Here is a 22,720-nt window from a genome sequence, read left to right as displayed (position 1 = left end):
TCTCATAGGAGAACTGGTTGTATAGGACAACCTTGGTTTGAGTGATCATGAGCTAATTCAACTTAAATTAAATGGAAGGATAAACAAAAATAGATCTGCAATTAGGGTCTTTGATTTCAAAAGAGCTAACTTTAAAAAAGTAAGAATTAGTTAGGGGTGTGGACTGGACCGAAGAACTCCATGGTCTGAATGAGGAGGCGGCCTGGAATAACTTTAAGTCAAAGTTGCAGAAGCTATCTGAAGCTTTTTCATTAGTGTATGAATACAGGGAAGCAGGACTGTGCTTAGCCTGTCTCTAATGAGGGGGTCACCCTCAGCTAAAAGGACCTCGTTAAGCCAGGGGCTCGAATACCAGAGCACTGTAAAAGTAAGTGGGGTTGGGACAGGTGTCCTAGTCAGGAGGTGTGGACCCTCCCACAAGGGTCCTCCCTGGACTGGTTTAACCTGTTCCCACACACACATACACACACACTGTTCAAAGAAAGAGCTAAATAGGCTTCATTAGGAGCCTCTTTGTTATTTTAAATGCTCAATCTGAGCTGAAATCAGTTGTGGTAGGACTGTTTTTCTTGCCCTGCCTGCTAAAAGCTGAAAATTACTAAGAGACTAATGTGCAGAGGTCACAACAGAAAGGCAAGTGGCAGCAGAAAGTGACTGACAGTCAGCTGGCAGCAAGAGACCAGCAAGGCAGCTGGCAGAGAGGGCCAGAGCAGAGGCCCTCAGAGAAGTGCGGTGATCAGCCAGCAGGTGGCTAGTAGAGAGGGGTGGCAAGCGAGTGCCTGAGCAGCGGAGTGAGTAAGGTGCCTCTTTACCGCCCACCGCAGTAAGGCATTTGGCACAGTTCCACATGGGAAATTATCAGTTAAATTGGAGGAGATGGGGATAAATATGAGCACTGAAAGATGGATAAGGAACCAATTAAAGGGGAGACTACAATGGGTCATACTGAAAGGTGAACTGTCAGGCTGGAGGGAGGCTATTAGTGGAGATCCTCAGAGATTGTTTTTAGGACCAATCTTATTTAACATTTTTATTACTGACCGTGGCACACAAAGTGAGAATATGCCAATAAAATATGCGGATGACAAAAAATTGGCAGGTATTGCCAATACCGAGGAGGACCGGAATATCATACAAAAAGATCTGGATTACTTTGTAAACAGGAGTAGTAAAAATGGGATGAAATTTAATAGTGCAAAGTGTAAGGTTATACATTTAGGATAGCAATAACAAGAATTTTTGCTATAAGTTTGGGATTTATCAGTTGGGAGTGACAGAGGAGGAGAAAGACTGAGGTGTACTGGTTATCACAGGATGATTATGGCCTTAGTCTCATACACTTTAAGGTCAGAAGGGACAACTGTGATCACTGAGGCCTTGTCTACACTACAGAGGTAAGTCTACCTAAGTTATGCAACTCCAGCTACGTGCATATGAGTCTAAGACCATGTCTACTCTTTCTAGGGATTGACACTGGTGTGATTGATGCAGCGGGGGTCAATTTAACAGGTCTAGTGAAGAAGACCCACAAAATTGACTGCAGAGCACTCTCTGGTCAACTCCTGTACTCCACTGGAACAAGAAGAGTAAGATTAGTCAACGGGAGAGCGTCTCCCGTCAATGCAGCGCAGTGTAGACACCACAATAAGTCAACCTAAGCTATGTTGACTCCAGCTACGTTATTTAGGTCGACTTACCTTACCTTGTGTAGTGTACACAAGGCCTAAGACTTATCTTTGATATAGTGTTCAGTTCTAGGCAGCAGTACTAAGCTAGAGGCAGTTCAAAGAGAACAGCACAAAGGGTTATACGGCCTGTGGGACTGATTTAAGAAGAAAAGATTAAAAGTATTAAATATGTATAGTTTCAGTAAGTATTAGCTAAGGAGGGTCAAGATAACAGACACCAATTTGAAGGGTGCGAACAGCAAAGAGGGAGAGAAGTCATTTACCATAATGAAAATTAGTAGAGTTAGGAGTAATGGGTGCAATTTAATGAAGCAAAATTTTAAGATGAGTCAAGAAAAAACTCCATAGAGTGAGATTTCTTAGCCTGTTGAATGATCTTTCATGGTAAGGGGTGAAAGCCCTTTTCCTTGGCACATTTAAAAGCAGACTGGATAAAAATATTAATAAAGGTACACTAGGAAATGATGGGCTGGTAGGTTAAAGGGCAAGATGACCTCCTAGTTTTCAGTCTCTAGATTCTCTGAACCTGGTTCTCATCTGCTGTAGCCCTTTAATGCCATCATACAGCAGATGGAGGCGGACCCCGGGGAATACCACTGGCATAAGGGAATTCTCCACTTGGCACTCAGTAGGACGAAGAGCTCTACTCTCTCCTCAATATCAGCTTGCTTTGTAGGGGTACATACTAGGTGTAAAGATCAGGGGATGTGTGGGGTTTGGCTGGAGTGCAAAGTGCTCTGGCTATTCTCAGCTGCCCCTTGGATTTTTATGAATGATTGTAGGTTATAGTAACCTTTAAGCTGCTCTAACTTAAATCATGAGGGTAGGCAGGCTTCCAGGTACCCTGATAATAGAGGATACAAAAATGGCTTAAAACCACCTCCTCAATCCTCCTTCTCAAACTTGTGTTTGTGCCAATGGGCATATGATTCTCTAGCATGACAGGATATGACCCTCTTTACAATGGACACAGATGATCTCCATATGACAGTTCATAGTGATATGTAACAATACACAAGGTATTCAGGACATAACAACAACAGACGTGAACTATCACGGGGAATCCAACAATAAACCCTATGCTTGTGTGTTGTGTCATCCTGTCCACATTTCCTGCCAGTTCCATTCCTGTAAAACAGCAAGAGATTAAAACTGACAAATTCCCAGCTCACTGGATCACCTTAAGGAGCAGGAATTTTGTCAAATTTAGACCCATGCCACCATGCAAGAATGGATGTGCCACCATGCAGACAGCATGGATGTGATGGCCAAACTTGCATATGTACATCGGCAAATCACAACAGACCAAACAGTCTGTCTTTTCCATTGTCATGCCAAGCAGCTGGAATTTTAATACCGTAACAAAAAAGCCCATCCAAATATTAAAAGAAAATCTGTTACAGTATTAAAATAAATATATATACACGCACACACACACACACAGAGGAAGCGATCTACTTTGCCAGTGTTCTTTTATAGGTATGTGTGTAATCATAAAACAATCAGAGTGGCCATTTATTTTGTTTCTGACCAAACTAAACCTGCCTCGTTCAGTATCGACACAAATGCTATTTTCTTTGGAATCAAACTAAATAATCCTTTTCACGGTATGAGTTGTTTTACACATCTGGGGTCATACCACAGAACTTGTTTTTTATACTATTGTTTACTTTCTAAATGTATAGCTAATTCTCCTCTTGTTTTATGGTAGATCTACTGTGTAATGGCAGGTCCCAATTACAGATTTCAGTTGACAGATTTGGGAAAAACAGTATTGATCAGTGCCTCAGCTTAGGTATGCAAAAAATAAAACCTGAAACTTGATTTAACATTGTAATGAAAATGGGTTATGTTTGTACCATTTCACATTCAGAAGCATGGAGATATGCTATGCCATTTTCTGTTCTTGCAGTAATCTTTGCCTCAAAAATGTGATATCAGAATCTTAATGTTTCATGCATGCTGTGCAATATGGTGAGAAAGTATGTTACTTTGACCTTTACAATTGTCTTTCACTTTATCTTCTGGATAGTCATATCTCTTTGCTGTCTACAGAATCACTACCCTGCAAGGAAGACATAAGTAGCCTGAATACCAAAAAATGTGAGGTTTATGGGGTTTTAAGCATATTAAAAGTACATGTGTCAAGGTTCCTTCCCCACTCTGAACTCTAGGGTACAGATGTGGGGACCTGCATGAAAACCCCCCTAAGCTTATTTTTACCAGCTTAGGTTAAAACTTCCCCAAGGTACAAACTATTTTACCTTTTGCCCCTGGACTTTATAGCTGCCACCACCAAGCATCTAACAAATATATAACAGGGAAAGAGCCCGCTTGGAAATGTCTTTCCCCCAAAATCCCCCCAAACCCGACACCCCCTTTCCTGGGGAAGGTTTGATAAAAATCCTCACCAATTTGCATAGGTGAACACGCACCCAAACCCTTGGATCTTAAGAACAATGAAAAAGCAATCAGGTTCTTAAAAGAAGAATTTTAATTGAAGAAAAAGTAAAAGAATCACCTCTGTAAAATCAGGATGGTAAATACCTTACAGGGTAATTAGATTCAAAACATAGAGAATCCCTCTAGGCAAAACCTTAAATTACAAAAAGGCACAAAAACAGGAATATACATTCCCTTCAGCACAACCTATTTTATCAGTCATTTAAACAAAACAGAATCTAACGCATATCTAACTAGATTGCTTATTAGCCCTTTACAGGAGTTCTGATCTGTATTCCTGCTCTGGTCCCAGCAAAAGCAACACACAGACAGAGAGAACCCTTTGTTTCCCCTCCCCCCCGCAGCTTTGAAAGTATCTTGTCTCCTCATTGGTCATTTTGGTCAGGTGCCAGCAAGGTTATCCTTAGCTTCTTAACCCTTTACAGGTGAAAGGGGTTTTTCCTCTGGCCAGGGGGGATTTAAGGGTGGTTAGCCTTCCCTTTATATTTATGACAACATGTTATAATCTTTCACAAAAAATGCTGATGTCTCATGCACATTTTAGATTTTACAATGGGAATACAAAATGACAATGATAGAATATAAATCTATTCTGGGCATGACTGTGGTTTGCATGACAAATGTTACACATAGAACCTATTCTTATTTCAATATGGGTTTTGAAATCCTGTGATCTTCAAATGTCCAACTAGTGGAAATTGCTTCCCTTACTGTTTATTTCATGCTGTACTTAGCCTAATAAAAACGTAATAAATATCTTCTCTTTTAAATCTGCAAATGCTTTTCTAAGCAATGAATTGCAATTGCAGGCAAAAAGTGTTATACATACACTCATAATCTCTCTCTCTCTCTCTCTCTCACACACACACACACACTTTCACAGATGTGTGCCTAATTCATATTTATTCATCTCAATAAGCATTCTGATTTTCAAAAGCACTGAGCACCCAACAGCTCCCATGGAAGTCCATGGAAGCTGCTGGGTTGTCCACACTTCTATAAAACTTTTCATCTGAAGATTTGCAGAAGTGCAAGTATCATAATGGCAGTATTGCCAACCCAAAGCATTAAAAAATCCTGAGTTAGCTAGCACTTCTTCAAAGTATTAAATTTGAGATTCTTTTTATTTCTGATGTAGAGAAAAGCTAGAAAATATGATTCCAACCATGAAGGCTAGAAATTTCCTTTCTGAAAAAGAGGGAAAGCTGAGATTCTCTCATAGTCATATAAATCCAAGAGCTGGAGAAATCACCCAACATTGTGAGAGTCACGATAAAATTGTGAGAATGGGCAACACTGCAATTAATTTCCCTTGTATACCTCCTCCTAGCTGGGTTGCAGAAGTGCTGGGGTTAGAGGAAGAAAGTAGTTAGTGGGTGTAGTGTTGCCTGTAGCCAGGGCTAGGGGAGAGAGGAACTTTTGTGTTTGACTTTGTTGAATTTAAAACAACGTGATCTTGCTTCATTCAATCAGATACCCACAATGCTACCATAATGCTAGTACTGACTAAAGCTTTCCCCTCTTTTAAACCACTGTTTTCACTTCTTATAAACTTACATTTCTTTAGCTGTCAAGGTGGGATGAGAAGTCCTTTGTGTTGTATTGTTATCTCTTTTCAATGTTTTTCATTTATGGAATGCCCAGAGCATTAGCTTGACACCCAGAGGGTTTTTTTATAAATATGAAACAGACAGTATTTCCTCAGCCTTCCTACCCTCACCATAATTGGTGGTCAAACTGAACAAATAATTTGCAATTAATAGCTCATTCCAATATTGTGAAGATGAAGATTCAAACATTGTGAGTCAGATCCCTCAAAATCATGATTGTTTTTAAACAAGAACTTTGGGTTCATTTTATTGGTCATCTGGTTTCTGATCCTTTAGGGTGTGCTCAGTTCATATCTTCAAACCTGCATCCATAAGGTCTAGAAATTTGCCTTATTTTTAAATGGAAGCTGAGTCTTCTCTTTCTTTTCCAGTGCCTTTACAAGAGTGTATGTGTACACACAAAGACACATATACACACACACGGTGGCAGCCTACGCACAGCGAATTTGTCTCAATTTTCTTATTGGACCACCCCTGGAGAGGAATCCCCTGCCACCTCTCCTAATCTCAGCAGCAGCTGACAGTTTCTCAGTCCTGCTAACCATCGCATTTCAATAATACTCGTACCCTTATTCCAGAGGTCCCTCTGTCACAAGCATGTCCAAGGAAAAGTAAGTTTTCCCTACAGCCATACTGTATACATGACTTAGCTCTTTTACTGTGGAAATAAACTGTGGCACTAGAGTTAGCTGACATCATAATGATATTGTAAGCTACCGTGAAGAGAGGTCTAGTGGGTAAAGCCCTAGTCTAATAGCCAGGAGACCTCACTTCTATTCACAGATCTGCCATTGACCAACTGTATGACTTTGGACAAGTCATTTTATTTCCATGTCCTCTGTTTCCCCATCTGTGGTGTGTAAACTGTAGAACATGTCATTTTTGAGGCACATCAGATATAATGGAATAAATGAATGAAATATTGGCTCTGGCTCAACCCTGGAAAGAGAGAAATCACATTAGTAGGAACAGGAAAAAAAAACACTGAAGAATTTGCCAATTATTTAACCTCACCGGTGATCAAGGGCATTAGACCACAATGTCAGCACAGTGTGAAGCCTTTGGTCATCACTGCTCCTGGACAACAGATTGGTGGTTAGGAATTCCTTCCATTTTAGACTAACCAGGAAACCACACTCTTCCTTTTCAAATCAATCTATCAAGAGTCACACTTTGTACTTACTCAAATTAAGAGATTACAACTCGCTCTACTGAATGGAACCAGCACAAAAAAGGCTGAAGTTGTTGCAGCATGTAGCAGCACACTTCCTAAGCAAAAACAGCTGACAGGAACATCTCACACCTGTGCTTCACAAACTGCACTGCCCCCCCATTCACTATAGAACCGAATTTGAAGTCCTGATCTTAATCCACAAAGAATTTTTTGGATTGGGGACTGACTATTTCAGAGACCATCTTACCTTCCACAGCTTTCCCACATGGCTTTTCCTGCTGACATAGCTACTGCTTCTCATGGAGGCAGGAGTTATTAAGCCAACAGGAGAGCTCTCTCCCATTGGCTTAGAGCAGCTTCACTAGAAACACTCCAACTGCATCACTGTAAATGATGTAGTATAGACATAACTTGTCACTCTTAACTTTTTAACACATAAAAATATACAACTAAGGTTCCTAGCAGTGGAGACAAAGCTAATACTTATTTTATCTGAGAAGGGAAACACCAAATTATGAAATATTATTTTTTTTACAATTTAAAGGCAAAATCTCTTGTAACATGTCAATTACTGTGATTACTTTTCTCCAGCTGAAGCTTCTTTCCACCTTTTTAGATAGTATGTGGGAATTGGGGGCTAGATGTCACAGGCAGTTACTGCACTAACTTTGCACCTTTGGAAAGCTGGGTTAAAATCCTGACTTGTCACCAGTAAAAATGAATTGGGTATTCTCTTCCTAGTTCCTGACATGATTTGGCCTGAATGAAAGTCTCTCTCGCTTGCACACGCATACTTAAGTGAGATAAACTATTAACAACAGAGATGTTGCAGCAAGGGTGTGACTAGGTTCTGATATTCATATCTGCTGGTCATAATTTTTGCATATATTGATTTGAGCCAGACCCTTAGCTGGTGTAAATCAACTTAGCTCCACTGACTTAATTGGTATTTAGGAAACAAAGTTCAATGTATATTATGAGATTTGTGTTAGAGCTACGATATCTGAGAGAGTGTAGAAGCAAGGTGCTGCATAATTTGCAAAATTACATTAATTTTACAGTTGTAGGTCATACTATTCAGCATGAGAGAAGAATGGCACCCAGCAGAAAGCAGATGACATGTAGTATTTCCCCTCTAACACTGTTCTCTCTGCCAGGGATGGAATGTGGCTCACAATAGCAAATAGCCAAGCAGAAAATGATATAGCAACTGTCAGCAGGAACAACGACAGCTCTAAGCAGCAAAGGTATTTGGTTACAAAATCAGAAGGCCAATAGTAGTGGCAGCATGAGCTGTTCAAGCAGGCAGAAAGGCATAAGGGGTTTGGGACTTAGAGTGCAGTTTTTTGTGTTTTTTTTTTTCATTTTGCTTTTGTTGGTGCTTGTGTTAATTTTATTTAAAGTACTGGTTATGTGCTCCCTACCCTATGGAAGTGGGGGCTCACGATAGTTTAGCTGAAAACAGCATGATGGCAGACAGCAATTAGGCACCAGTAACTGCAGTGGCAGGCATCAGCATTGGCAGCCCTGGGCACAATCTGGGCAGAATGCAGAGACAAGGTGGTGGAGTGAATGGCCATGTAGTGTGTGTTTGGATGAAATCATGGATTACATCTCATTTTCACAGTCTCCCAATAACAACAGTGCATTTAATTAATGTAGGAATAGCCAATAAAATACACTAACGCTACTGTGTCTGTCCAGTAAGAACAGAACAGCATTTGCCCTCCTACTCTCTTCCTTCCACCTCTCAGTCTGCAGTGGCTCTTGACATTTAGTTCAGAAATATAAATTACAAAAAAAAATGCCAAAGCCAAACAAACAGCACGAGCAGTTGCTAATGTGTTGGCTTATCTGTATCCATAATTTTCATTTTGTAAAACATTTCCCCTTTTCCCGATCCCTACAGAAACTCAGAATGAGCTCTGTACAAACATGTTCTGTCTAGTTCTCTCTCACACACAGAAATCAGCAGCACGATGGATAAAACACATAAGTCACAGAGGACAAAGTCAGACTCTAACCACTGATTGGTTAGGATGCTTTCCCAGGACCTGAGAATGATTGCATTGTCAGTACTGCCACCCTGTCCTCTCCTCTCTTCTACCCCAAACCCATACCTATGCTCTGATCCCAATTGTCTCCTAGCCAAAAATACCCAAACCAAAAGAAAAAAAAACCCAGCAATACAATTTGGGATATTAGGTTGCAGAGTGAAGAGTCATTATATTTGTCTCCTCCTCCCCAGTTGCAGACAGAGATGAAGGTGCATTTCTAAAGCTATGTGGAGAAGCTAATGTAGTAAAAGGCATTATCACTGTTCCAGGCAGCACCCATCACTTTCAAAAGTCAAACATTGAGGAGGAAAATTAAAAACATTTTATGCGGTAAAATACGGATTTACTAAGAGAGAGTTTATTAATGCAGCAAGGCATTCAAAATAATAGAAAATAAACAGTACTGTTATACATTCCCCGCCACCCACCCCATATTTTCTAGTCCTTCATTGCTGTCTCCCTTGTCAGTACACCTAAGCTTCCAAGAATCCATCATTTGCCTACTTACCTCTATAAACCCCTATTGTTTTCTTTGAATTCTATTGGTCACAGAATCTAGAAGTCTACTTTCAGAACTCTTCTATAGCGATATAGTCCATAAATTTCATTATAGGTTATAATTTCATTACAGATTAAAGCCACAGCTATACTATTAGTAAAGAAATATCACAGTGAATAAAGGCAAATCAACAACATAGTTCTGACATCTTACAAATGTTTTGTTTTGCTGCAAAAGTCTCATTATTATGCCCCCCATGTCAAAACCCACAAACTGATTATTAGAAATCTTTATTAGAGTTATACAGAAAGAGTAAGTGATCTGTGCTCATGTGTATGGGCAGGGAATTTAAGTTTGTAAGTCTCATTAGTAACAGGGGGCCTTATACATAAATGCCACTGAATCCACATGAGAGGAGACCTGAATATTTAATTTCTCCTTGAGTTACAAAAGATAGTTTCAAGGTACCTTAATTCCACGCCAAGAACACTGAAGAATAACATTCTTCATTTCTTAACAATAATACACTATTTTAAAAATAGTTCCAGGAATGGCCTTCAGTGCACTTGTGTCAACAAAGACTATAATCCAGGGAGAAAACCTCTTTCAGCAATGTCCCATTTGTCATTACAAGACAGTGACATTAATACTAGAAGAAGTCTGAAGTTTTTAAAGTCCTTCAGTGGAAAATATCCAGAGCCAGCAAAGCAACTATGGTTGTTTGGAACAAAATGTAAAATGATAATTTCTTAGTCTGCTGTGACACCTATTATTTCCATTCACCCATTGGATTTTTTTTTTAAGAAATTAATTAGCTCAGAAAATACTATCAAACCTGCAACTATGAAAAAAGCACACCCTTGTTAAAGATACCAAAAAGAGATGATAAGAAATTGCTCTGCACTGAACCAATACACTTAGATCCTAAACAGAATCTTTTAGACCTGCAGCATGCATGATTCAAGGGTAAAAGTTTATTTTTTGAGTCTGTCCCACAGAATGGCTGCATTTTGCAGATTGAAATACTAGTGGGGGGACATAGAGGATTGATGTATAGTCAATGATGTGTTTTAATTATGGCTTTATTTTCATTTTTATTAATCCTGTTGGGTACCAGAGACAGGTCCTGGGCTGTCCTTGAACGTACCCATGACACAGACCTATGTCTGAGATGTTTCCTGTCTTTGGGTGTTTTAAACAATGACTGTTTAAATATATAAATAGAAGTTTGGAAAGCTAATAATATGGGCTCTAGAATCAGAGCTGAGTCACATAGTGAAGTTCTCACTACACAAGAGAAAGAAGAAACATTATATACTGCCTGCATATATTCACATGCAACGTAACAACTCCCTTCCATGACTATCAAACTGGCATCATGCAGTATCTGCCCTGATACTTTTTGCATAGGCAGTAAATACAGACACCTCACAAAACAAAACAGAGACAATTATAAAATCAAAATAACCATTTTGTTACTTACAGCACTTGATAAAATGGTAATGAGACATTCTTTCATCTCAGACTGTAGTCTTCCTACAGGTTTCAGCATTCTCTTCTGCTACAACTGTCATGCCTAAGGAATTCATTATTTAGAGCCTTTCCTCAGGTATCCAGTTTACCTCAGAATACGTTATTTAATGTAGCTTCTGTTCCAAGATCTTGCGGAGGCTTCTAAGTCATTCTCACCCAGCTGCTGGAGTTAAGATAAACCTCTGTGTGTCTTGAACCATGACTATTGCACGTGCTATTGTAACACACTTGATTGACACTGCTCCTAATCCCACATCCCCAGGAATAGTAAGATTTAATTGGCGTGCACTTGCAGCCACATTCTTCCAGCACTGAGGTGTGCTGCTGCACTGCGGCTCTCACAGTCCTGTCAGTTAATGGCTTTTCAATAGCTTTCAAATGGCAGCTTGATGAAACTAAGCTTGATGAGTGAGCTCGAGTGAAGTAGCAGCACAAGGGATCTTAAACCTTATTTATTCATGTTGTCTGTGAGTCAAATGTGACCAGATTCTTAGCTGGTGTTCAAATGGGATTGTTTTTAGTTGCCACCAGTTGCTGTGTGAATAGGAAATTGATACAGGTTACCAAAAATAACCTTTTAGCAACACAGATCGTTTTGTCAGTTTGTTCTAAGGTGAAAATGAGGACGTAGCTCACAGCCACCTCCAGACTCTCCAGTTTGTCTGTGGGCTTGTTTTAAATTAAAAATGTTTGTGTTTGTATTCTGTAACCTGCACTTATTTTGCCACTTCTTTGAAGACTGTAGTGAATTGCATCAGTATTTATAGTTGGACTATTTCTGACTGAACTGGAAGTCAGAAGAAAGGAACTGTAAGGTTTACCAATTGAACTCATAACAAATGTATCTTTTTCTAATCATATTTTAACCATTACAATTCTAATTATAAGAAAAATGTCTAAGAAAATATAATCAGCTATAAATATACAATAAACTGCGTTAAGTGCAAATTAATGTCGATATATTTAGTTATCTGACCTCTGAATAACATGTTGACGCATACTGATGTATTACTCTGCATGTTCCGGGTTGTTTAAGGGCATACAAAAGGTAGACCTGCATTGTATTTTAAATGAACACTCGGACTCCATCACTGTTCTCACAAGCAAAACATGGACATCTGGCTACTGCCACTTGGCGAATACTATAGCAGCAGAACCTATACTAAAATGTCAACTAGTTGAATAGCAATTTTAAGAAAATTATGCTTGGAAAATATCACGGTACTTGAAGATGAGGAAAATGGTTTTGCTTCCTCTGTGCAACTCACCATTATTATTATTTCACTGAGCAAGCATCTTGCAAAGTCAATCTGATTGGCTAGCCACAAACAGAATTACTGTTTATTTGAAATATTGTTACTTGGTCTTATGCACATATGCCATTTTTAACAGATAAGTAGAGTACGGAGCAGGTCCACTTAATCAGTAATGATTACTAATTCAGATTTTATTAGCTGTCCTGTAAAGTTCTAACAAGGTGGACTGATATATCTTCAGACATCCAGTGATCAATTAGCAAGCCCCTTAGGTGAAAACTCAGTTCCTGACTAATGGCTAACTATTGCACCTCAGCTTTGAGGTGTGATCAGCATAACAATTGCTTTCCATGAATTACCGTTATTTCTTTTATTCCAAAATATGTTTCTTTAAAATAAAATAAAAATAATAACAGGGATAACAAAAGGAAATACCAATAAGTCCAATCAAAAACAACAAAGGAATTGCATTACCATGCAATCTTTCCTCCTAAAACTCAACTGTAGACCAAAAGAATCAAATTAATTCATTCTTCAGTATCTCTCTCACTCTCAATCAGTACCTGGACATTTTTGGTCCATATCTGTTTATAAAATAAATATCTATCTTATCTAAGAGTCAGTGTTAGTCATAGTCCATGAGCAAATGGCAACAAATCTGACAAGAGATCCCTTTCAGCAATGATTTTGGTGGTGACATTCCTGATAGGTTCAACCATGGTATTATTGTCAAGTAGAAAGATTGTCTTTTCTAATAGCATCATGCCTCTGCCAATCGACACTGACTAAAAGCAGTAAGATTCTGTGTAAACCCTTCAGCAAGATGGATGGGAGCAGTGCCAAAAAAAGGCCTTTGTCTTGAGACATAGAAGAATTACAGCTGTGAAAACACATCAGATTATGGCTTGGCCCAAATGTGGCAAAAATATTAGTTGGATCTTGTACATTTGTGAATCCAACATGTTTACATAAATATTATATTTGCCAAGCCAGAAAAATAGGAAGGGCAACTTGCTATTTTCTGCTAAGGATAGACAGTGTACTTGGTGCTGTAATAAAAAAAGGAGGTACAGTCTCTGCCTAAAACAGAATACAATGTACACGGCAGATTCTGAACTCAGTCACACTGCAAACAACTGAATGACTCCAAATTTACATCAAAGTAACTGGAAGCAGAATCTTGCCTTTTACAGAGAGACACAACATGCACTAGCCTCCACTAATGATATTACCATTTTAGATCATACATATGTTTTGCTTTTAGTGTATTAGGTGCTTACTGAATGGTTATCACTAGCTTTATGAATTATAAGGGTTATAGGGTTATAAGGAAGAATTTAAATTGAGAGGTTGATTGCCTTCCACATTGCTGGTGAGGAGGAGTTTTGGCATAAATGTGAGGGCAGTCTGGAAGACAGCACAAAAATGAGAGTGAAAGAATCATAGAATCATAGGACTGGAAGGGACCTTGAGAGGTCATCTAGTCCAGTCCCCTGCACTCCTGGCAGGACCAAGAAAGAAGGATCCCAAAGGAGTGGTTAGGTGAGAGTCATAGATTCATAGATACTAAGGTCAGAATGGACCATTATGATCATCTAGTCTGACCTCCTGCACAACGCAGGCCACAGAATTTTACCCACCCACTCCTGCGAAAAACCTCTCACCTATGTCTGAGCTACTGAAGTCCTCAAATCGTGGTTTAAAGACTTCAAGGAGCAGAGAATGCTCCAGCATGTGACCCGTTCCCCATGCTACAATGGCATAGTGAAGGCAATGAGGTGGAAACTGGGAATAAATGAGAACAGAGATGTAGAACTTTGTAGAGATGTGAAGAGCCTTGAGGACGAGAAGTGGATGCTAAAATTGAGATAGAAGGTCAAAGGAACCCAGGGCAGACATTTTTAAAAGGGAAGTGACATGGTCTAGCTGGAGAGTATGAAACATGACTTTAGCTGTAGCACTTTGGATAGCTAGGAGAGTAAAGCTGCTTGGGAATTTTTCAACAAAATATCTGCAGTCAGAAAAAGCTGATTCTTCGAAACCAAACATTTTCACAGAAGCATGTCATTTCTGATAGAACTTTCATCGCAAAGGTTTCTCAGGTCCAGGATGGAATTTCTGGATTTGTCTGGGATGTGGCAGACCCAGTTTCAAGTCCTTGTTCTGAATTAGACAGAGCAAAGATATGCCTTTGGGTCTTTTACATCCCAGGCAAGTGCCCTCACTACCGGGCTATAGCCTGTTATGGGGCTTCTCTCTCTTTGAAATATTCCAAAAAGTCTTGTTCTGATGAAGAATGAAAACAAGTTTCAAAGCCACAAAAATTTTCTCAAAACAGAATTCTTTTTTTCCCGTTAGCCCTATTGGAGAGGGGCAAGGTGGACCAACTGGAGAGAGGAAGTTACAGTACTCATGGTGGAAAATGACCCAGGCATAAACAAGGATTTAAAATGTTAAAACAAAGAGGAAGAATTAGGATTTTTGAGATGTAGTGAAGAAAGAACCAATGGGATTTTTGCAGGCAGTTGAAACTTGGCAAATTTCAGGTGATAATTCTAATGAGTTTGCAAAACTATTCATTTAGTCAACAAAGAAAGTGGTGTATTGGTCATCTTGGATGTTTTTCTTTTCTCATATTGGGTGTTTTTCTTTTCTAGACTGAAGTTAGGCAGTGAAAGAGGGAATTCTGGATACAGGGAGAAAAACATGAACAACAGTTAGAGCTCTACCATGTGAATAACCACAGCAAACATGGATCAAACCTAAATGCATCAGCACACTGCAGTTTCTGAATATTCAAGGATATTGACACAGTGTGTCTAAACCCAGGCCTTGATCCAGCAAAGTCCTAAAGAACATGTTGATTTCAACAGGACTAGACACATGCATAAAGCTGAGCACGTGCTTAAGTGCTTTACTGGACTGGGACCATATACTGAACTGAAATCAAACCTGATTTCAAGTGTCTTGGAGGTTCAAGTGTGCTGTTTTGAACAGTTTCATGAAAATCATAGAAGATTAGGGATGGAAGAGACCTCAGGAGGTCATCTAGTCCAACCCCCTGCTCAATGCAGGACCAACCCCAGCTAAATCATCCAAGCCAGGGCTTTGTCAAGACGGGCCTTAAAAACCTCTAAGGATGGAGATTCCACCACCTCCCTAGGTAACCCATTCTAGTGCTTCACCACCCTCCTAGTGAAATAGTGTTTCCTAATATCCAACCTAGACTTCCCCCAGAGTAGCTTGAGACTATTGCTCCTTGTTCTGTCATCTGCCACCACTGAGAACAGCCTAGCTCCATCCTCTTTGGAACCACCCCTCAGGTATTTGAAGGCTGCTATCAAATCCCCCATCACTCTTCTTTTCTGAAGACTAAGTAAGCCCAGTTCCCTCAGCCTCTCCTCATAAGTCATGTGCCCCAGCCCCCTAATCATTTTTGTTTCCCTCCGCTGGACTCTCTCCAATTTGTCTACATCCTTTCTGTAGTGGGGGACCCAAAACTGAACACAATACTCCAGATGTGGCCTCACCAGTGCCAAATAGAGGGGAATAATCACTTCCCTCGATCGGCTGGCAATGCTCCTACTAATGCAGCCCAATATGCTATTAGCCTTCTTGGCAACAAAGGGCACACTGTTGACTCATATCCAGCTTATCGTCCACTGTAATCCCCAGGTCCTTTTCTGCAGAACTGCCGCTTAGCCCATCGGTCCTCAGCCTGTAGCAGTGCATGGGATTCTTCCTTCCTAAGTTCAGGACTCTGCACTTGTCCTTGTTGAACCTCATCAGATTTCTTTTGGCCCAATACTCCAATTTGTCTAGGTAACTCTGGACCCTACCCTCCATCATATTTACCTCTCCCCCAAGATCAATGTCATCTGCAAACTTGCTGAGGGTGCAAACCATCCCATCATCCAGATAATTAATGAAGATGTTGAACAAAATCAGCCCCAGGACAGATCCCTGGAGCACTCCGTTTGATACCGGCTGCCAACTAGACATCGAGTTGTTGATCACTACCCGTTCAGCCCGACAATCTAGCCAGCTTTCTATCCACTTTATAGTCCATTCATCCAATCCATACTTTTTTAACTTGCTGGCAAGAATACTGTGGGAGACTGTGTCAAAAGCTTTGCTGAAATCAAGGTATATCACCTCCACTGTTTTCCCCATGTCCACAGAGCCAGTTATCTCATCATAGAAGGCAATCAGGTTGGTCAGGCATGATTTTCCCTTGGTGAATCCATGCTGACTGTTCCTGATCACTTTCCTCTCTTCCAAGTGCTTCAAAACGGATTCCTTGAGGACCTGCTCCATGATTTTTCCAGGGACTGAGGTGAGGCTAACCAATCTGTAGTTCTCCGGATTTTCCTTCTTCCCTTTTTTAAAGATGGGCACTATATTTGCCTTTTTCCAGTCATCCGGGACCTCCCCCAATCGCAATGAGTTTTCAAAGATAATGTCTTGTAACGATGAAAAACTACCTCAAATGTAGAAAACTAGATTCATGTTAAGAAGCTATTCACTGTGTTTAACCTTCCTGAAAAAAAGATTGCTTAGTTGAGAGCAAATTCCATGTCATGTGCAGATTTACAAGGTTTGATAATGGCACTGGAGATTTTTTAAAAATCTTTTATCTTTATCTTTTAAATGTGTCATGACTGGGCATAACTAGCACAGACATTTGACTTATGATATAAACTCTTTTACAGAAAAATCAGATGTTGCACAATTCTTATCTCCTCTCTTTCATTTGAGGAGTTGCAGGGTCACAGCTTCCTTGTCTTATAAAAAAATACTTTTGAAATATTTCATACAATACTGTAGTAAACAAAAGCATTGTCCAAAATGATGTTTTGTTACCTTTTGTTGTGCTAAAATATTGATATAGTGTACTGTATAAATATTTTGTTATTCTTTTAGTGTTTTCTGGTGTCACAAACAATTGACCTTACAGTACTCTTAACATTAGAGTATTTTATACACTGCGTATGATTGTAAAAATTTATGGATATATGCAGACCTATTTGAAAGCAGTTTGAATAATGAGAAAACACCATAGCTGCTGTTTTAGAAACATGACAAAAGTTCACTGTTTGCACCATTTCCAATCAGCACAACAAAGCTTGATATTTTCCTTCACATGTTACAATTGCATTGCATTACTTATTTGTATAAGGCTGCATTGCTTCACCTGGCAACAAAATGAAAATTGCTTATGTGTTTTGACAAATGACACGAGGCAATCAGTCCTTTGCCACACTATCTATCCATTGATGACCACACCACAGATAATCTTTAACAGGACTAAGCTCCCCAGTGAAGAACTGTTCTGTGGATGAGCCACACCACCTATAGATGCTTGCCAGGAATTACTCCACATACAGTCTCTAATTGCACGGCCTACCTGATGAAGAAACAAACCACATATGATATTTTATGCAATATTTCTCAACTAGGTCTGACCAAATCCTAGACAATTTGGTTTACGTGAGTTACATGAAACTGACTCAACAGGACCCCTTGAAAAGCATTGGAAACAAGCTAGCTACTGTGGCCCAGCAGAAGGTTTGGATTCTACTAAACCTAGACTTCCAAGAGGAATTCTCTTCTTCTCCTCTGCCTCCCTTCACCCACTCCTCTCCCTTCCTGTCTTATCAATAAGACTGCTTTATTCAGTGAGGTGGTGATCTTCCTTCCACTCCTTTCTCCCAAGGCTGAGGCCCCAAAGGAAAACAGAAGTGGGGAAATGCTTTTGCTTCTGCTCCCAGTGCTGCTAATCTTAGGTAGAGAAGCAGACAGGATCTGCTAAGGCTTGGTGTAATAAGCTAGAATATTCAAGTGTATAGCACCTTATGGGGTATTGTCTCCTTTTGGTCCTTGGCCTAGCAATGATAGGAGAAACACTTCTGCTGCTGCTGCCTGCCTTTTGGGGAAGATAGGTGCTGACTTCCGGCATACCCTGTTATGGCCCCTCATGGCTCTGCAGGTGCATTATGCCCAGCACCCCTCAGGTTTTTTTAATCAAGTACCCAGACTAGATTGGTTTGAAACATGTACCCCCTTCTTGGGGTCTGAGTTATTAAGTCTTTCTACAAAGTTTAACTCACTTTGTTAGTCACCCCAGTTCAAAGCCACTCTAGGTCCATATAAGAGTCCCAGTCTGCTCTCTTGCCCCTGTTCAGGAGGTCCTCTCAATCCCCATTCTGAAGATGGGGTTGCACTTTAAACAGTCACTCTCTCTTCAGCTAGGTGCCCCAATTCCCCCCTCTGGAGCTGGGTTGTAACTTAGGCCAGCTGCAGAATGTTAGCCAACTTTTCCTTCACCTGGCCCTTTCTACACCCCATATTACTCCTCAGGCTCAGAAGTTCACCAGGCAGCCTTCTCCTGCTGCTGTCTATCTTGTTATGAGGCAGGAGTCACATGTGCTTGTCCCCTTCTCCTAGCTCATTTCCAGTTCGCTGGGTGAGCAGGGAGCCCTGCCCCACCCATTCTGCAGAGTTCCTGGTCCTGAACCCTTAAGAAAACACTAACTGATGTTCTCACATACATTACTTATTCCAGGACCACTTCCCTTCTACCAATATCTCTTATTTCTTAGGTATCTGCATACATGAAATCTTCCCAAAATCTGAAAGAGCCATGCAACATGACTGGGATGTGTGAACTGACCCCTAGATGTCACCACCCTTAATAGGGAAGACAACCCTGTCACATTCCTCCTACATCTCCAATGACAATTATTAGATTAAACGGGATGGGAAGTGAGACACAGGGACACTGTGTGGTAGGTCCTCAAATAGACAAGAGCACAGAAGGAAGTAAGGGAAAGCCAGGCCAACAGTACCCGAAGACACCAAATGGAAGCAGGAGATCCCATGATGTGAGGGCTGAAAGGAGGTGAGTGCCACCACGGTACAAACCACATCCTCCCAGCTCTGCAGGATGGATCCAGGATTCTAGCCATGCCTTTGGCAAACCCCCAAATGTTGCTTCTACCTGAATAAATTAGTTATCAGTGCATGTATACAACTTTCCTTGTGATATTACCTGTAAGGACACCAACAAGAAGATTTGCAGGGTTTTTGTTCAGGAAGAGTCTATGATGATGGATGCTGAAAGTAATGAGTTCAGATATACCTCAATAACTCCTATTGGAAACAAAACACCAGGCATCAACAATACTGGGCACTGGGGGAAAAGAACAAAATCTTCCATGTAGATGTCTGCTTATGCCAAGAAAAGATACCTCACTTCCCAGAGACTATAAGATGCTGTTCTTCCTTTATGAAATATGGTGTGGGGGGACAGAAGAAAGGTGCAGACATGCATTTTTATATGGAATGTTATCATCATTTTCCTGTAAACTTTGTAACTTAATTTTCATGACCCACAGTGGTGTCTGCCTGATTGTAACAATTTATTATTTTCTCTATGTTTTATTAGAAAGTCTTGAAAGCCAGGAGAAAAGTTATGAATTGGATTAGGAGATGGATTAGGAGAAAGCCAGGGATGGTGATGGAAGACAGGGATGATATTGTCCTGCTCTCAGCTACTGAATAGCATTACCACTGCAGTCTGAAATATAGGGAGTAGAGATTTGGAAAAACTATAGCAGTTGTTAAGATGGGAAGTGATTAAAGCAGGAACAATTATTTCAAAAGCCAGCAAGGGTTTTAGTAAGTGAAGAAGGATATGACATGATCATCAGTCTCTTCAGGGACCTGGGGAGAGAAATGAAGATGGGATTGATACAGGTAATTTCAGAGATACTTCTTGTGCTAAGCACAAACAAAGAAAGGAAAAGATTGATATTGGAAATACTAATGGTGCAGAGAGGAGGGTTTGGGACTGACAGAACATTTAAACATTTTATGATGACATCCTGTTTGAATCTGACAGAAATCACTTTATCAGAAGAGGTTCTAATACCTAGATTCAAAAATAGCGGGGCCTGTTAGGTAGGCTTTAAAGTGACTAAGAAAAGTGGAGAAAAATAATTTTTCATTAACTCAAATAATCGAGTGGGTACTTTCAATACACAAAGTAAAGCAGTAGAGGGAGTTGTGCTGAAACAAAGAAGATAATTCACATTCTTAAGGCCTGTACAAAAAGAAAAAAAGCATGAGAAACCCCCAAGAAGAAACTAGAAATGCTACTGAATGGATGGTGACTGGCATTTAGTCACCCTTGTGGGATAATTCACATACCTGGAATGTCAATACAGATGAAAATAGTCTGTATAGGACAGAAGCAGAAGAGAAGATGGAGGGGTAGTGTTATATGTCAGAAATATTTACAGCTCCAGAGAGCTACCTTTTTAACAATGAAAAGTGTAGAGATGAAAATATTTTCATTTAGTTTCAAGGACTGAAAAGAAGAGATGTCTGTGCACATCTGGTACAGTTCAAGAATGAAAAATTCCTAGCTCGATTCTTGGGGTAATCAGCATCACAGGATACCATTTTCATGGAGAACTTCAACTATCTGCATATCTGTGGGTTAAAATTATATATTATATATTATTATATATCTGTGGGTTATATTATCTATAGAAATAAGATGCTGATTGTCACCCCATCTATGTAGCACTATGAAGCCTAGAATATCGGTTGCGTCAGCGTGAAGCAATGAAAACAGTCAAGGCTGACGGTTCTTTTTGTTCAGAATATCGCCAGTTCAGTCATCACTGGGCCAGTAAGAACCAGATGGAATGCTGGAGTCCAAAGGTTCTATGGCAGTTGGAATTCAACAGTTGAGCAGAGAAGGTGGAAATAACAACTACGTGGGGTAACAAAGAGGTGGTTGTGCCTCCAGCCAGGGGTGAGCTCTGTGCACAAACTTTGGGGAACACGTATGAACAGTAACACTGCTCAATACAACACAGAGCATGGAAACAAGAGCCCACATTTAGGCTTACACACACCCCACCTACCTTTACAAATTATACCTGTGCAACAGCATGGGCTTTCAGCTACTACTATATTATATTATTATAAATATAACGCAAATACGTGTGAGTTACATATATATAAAATCTCCAGAGGGGTTATTCTTAAATTATGTAGAACACAAATTTATGGTCTAAAGAGCAAGGACTAGAACTAGCCAATAGCCTAACCTAGATCTATTTTGTTCTTACTTTCTGAATCCTTCTAGTGCAGAGGTCCCCAAACTGTGGGGCATGCCCCCATAGGGGTGTGTGGAGGAACATCCAGGGGGTGGGGGGTACAACGGGGCCTGGGCCAGCCCCGCCAAGGGGCAGGGAGGGAGGGAGCACTGCCCAACCCCTCCCTGCCCCTAGCTCTGCTCCAGTCCTTCTCCCTGTTAGGATATAGATATTCAGGCCTGTCTATAAAGGCCTATACTCTAAGAATTTAGGTGTATTCTTATCACTTAGCTAGTTATAGAGGTATAAAAGAATCAAAATCACTGTCTGCCGGTGTAAGAGCCTTCTCTTACTGTGACAGTCTGAGGCCCTGTTCTTAGGCTAAGGCCTCTGGCTAAGCAGCAGAGGCAGCCATAAGCTGGGAAGCGATTGGTCACATCCTCACTAGTCACATTGAAATAAGGTGCTATTGGGCTGTAAGGAATACAATCCTGTCCTGATAATGCCTGTCACCTCCAGAGAAAGGAAAGTGCCTAGAAAATGTAAAAGGAAACTTAGTTTGATAGCATCCTGTCTGGCAAGAACTCACTTATCAATAGACACAGCTGGGAAACCCTTATGTCTTTATAGATGTAGTTGTGAAATCCTCTTTTCTGTGTTGTTCTATCGTTGTAGTCCCCATTTCCCTATTGTTTGTCTGTATAATCTCTGTCTGCTTCTGTAATTGTTTCTGTCTGCTGTATAATTAATTTTGCTGGGTGTAAACTAATTAAGATGGTGGGATATAATTGGTTAAATAATCATGTTACAATATGTTAGAATTGGTTAGTTAAATTTCAGTAAAATGATTGGTTAAGGTATAGCTAAGCAGAACTCAAGTTTTACTATATAGTTTGCAGTCAATTAGGAAGTAAGGGGAGGAAATGGGAACAGGGAATGGGGGTGGGGAAATTGGAATCATGTTTTGCTAAGGGGGGGAAATGGGAACAGGGAATGGGGGTGGGGAAATTGGTATCATGTTTTGCTAAGGGGGGGAATGGGAACAGGAACACAGTTAAGGCTCTGTGGTGTCAGAGCTGGGAAGGGGGACACTAAGGAAGGAAACTGGAATCATGCTTGCTGGAAGTTCACCCCAATAAACATCTAATTGTTTGCACCTTTGGACTTCGGGTATTGTTGCTCTCTGTTCATGCGAGAAGGACCAGGGAAGTAAGTGGGTGAAGGAATAAGCCCCCTAACACTCCCAGCCATGTTCCTGCACCTGGCCCTATCCCCAGCCTCCGCATGGCTCCACTCCTGGCCCCACACCAACCCCGATCCTTGGCCACAG

At 40.4% G+C, this 22,720-nt stretch overlaps 1 protein-coding gene across 4 annotated transcripts in view; it reads right to left on the bottom strand.

The window, feature by feature from the left end:
- Positions 1 to 22,720, bottom strand: part of MYO16 (myosin XVI) — a 579,449-nt gene that overhangs the window by 463,564 nt on the left and 93,165 nt on the right. For 2 of the 4 annotated variants that reach the window (XM_043535412.1, XM_043535404.1), the window contains exon 1: positions 10,975 to 11,365. The exons of 1 other annotated variant lie outside the window; for it this stretch is intronic. In XM_043535412.1, the coding sequence (XP_043391347.1) occupies positions 10,975 to 11,002 (28 nt within the window). In that variant the 5' untranslated portion in view covers positions 11,003 to 11,365. Of the gene's footprint in view, positions 1 to 10,974; positions 11,542 to 22,720 lie in introns of those variants that run through there. One more of the 4 variants, XM_037896722.2, reaches the window with a different exon arrangement.

This window comes from Chelonia mydas, chromosome 1, assembly GCF_015237465.2.
Source record: "Chelonia mydas isolate rCheMyd1 chromosome 1, rCheMyd1.pri.v2, whole genome shotgun sequence".
Classification (NCBI taxonomy): domain Eukaryota; kingdom Metazoa; phylum Chordata; order Testudines; family Cheloniidae; genus Chelonia; species Chelonia mydas.
The sequence above is the reverse complement of the archived record's forward strand: the minus strand, read 5'-3'. Positions and strand labels throughout refer to the sequence as shown.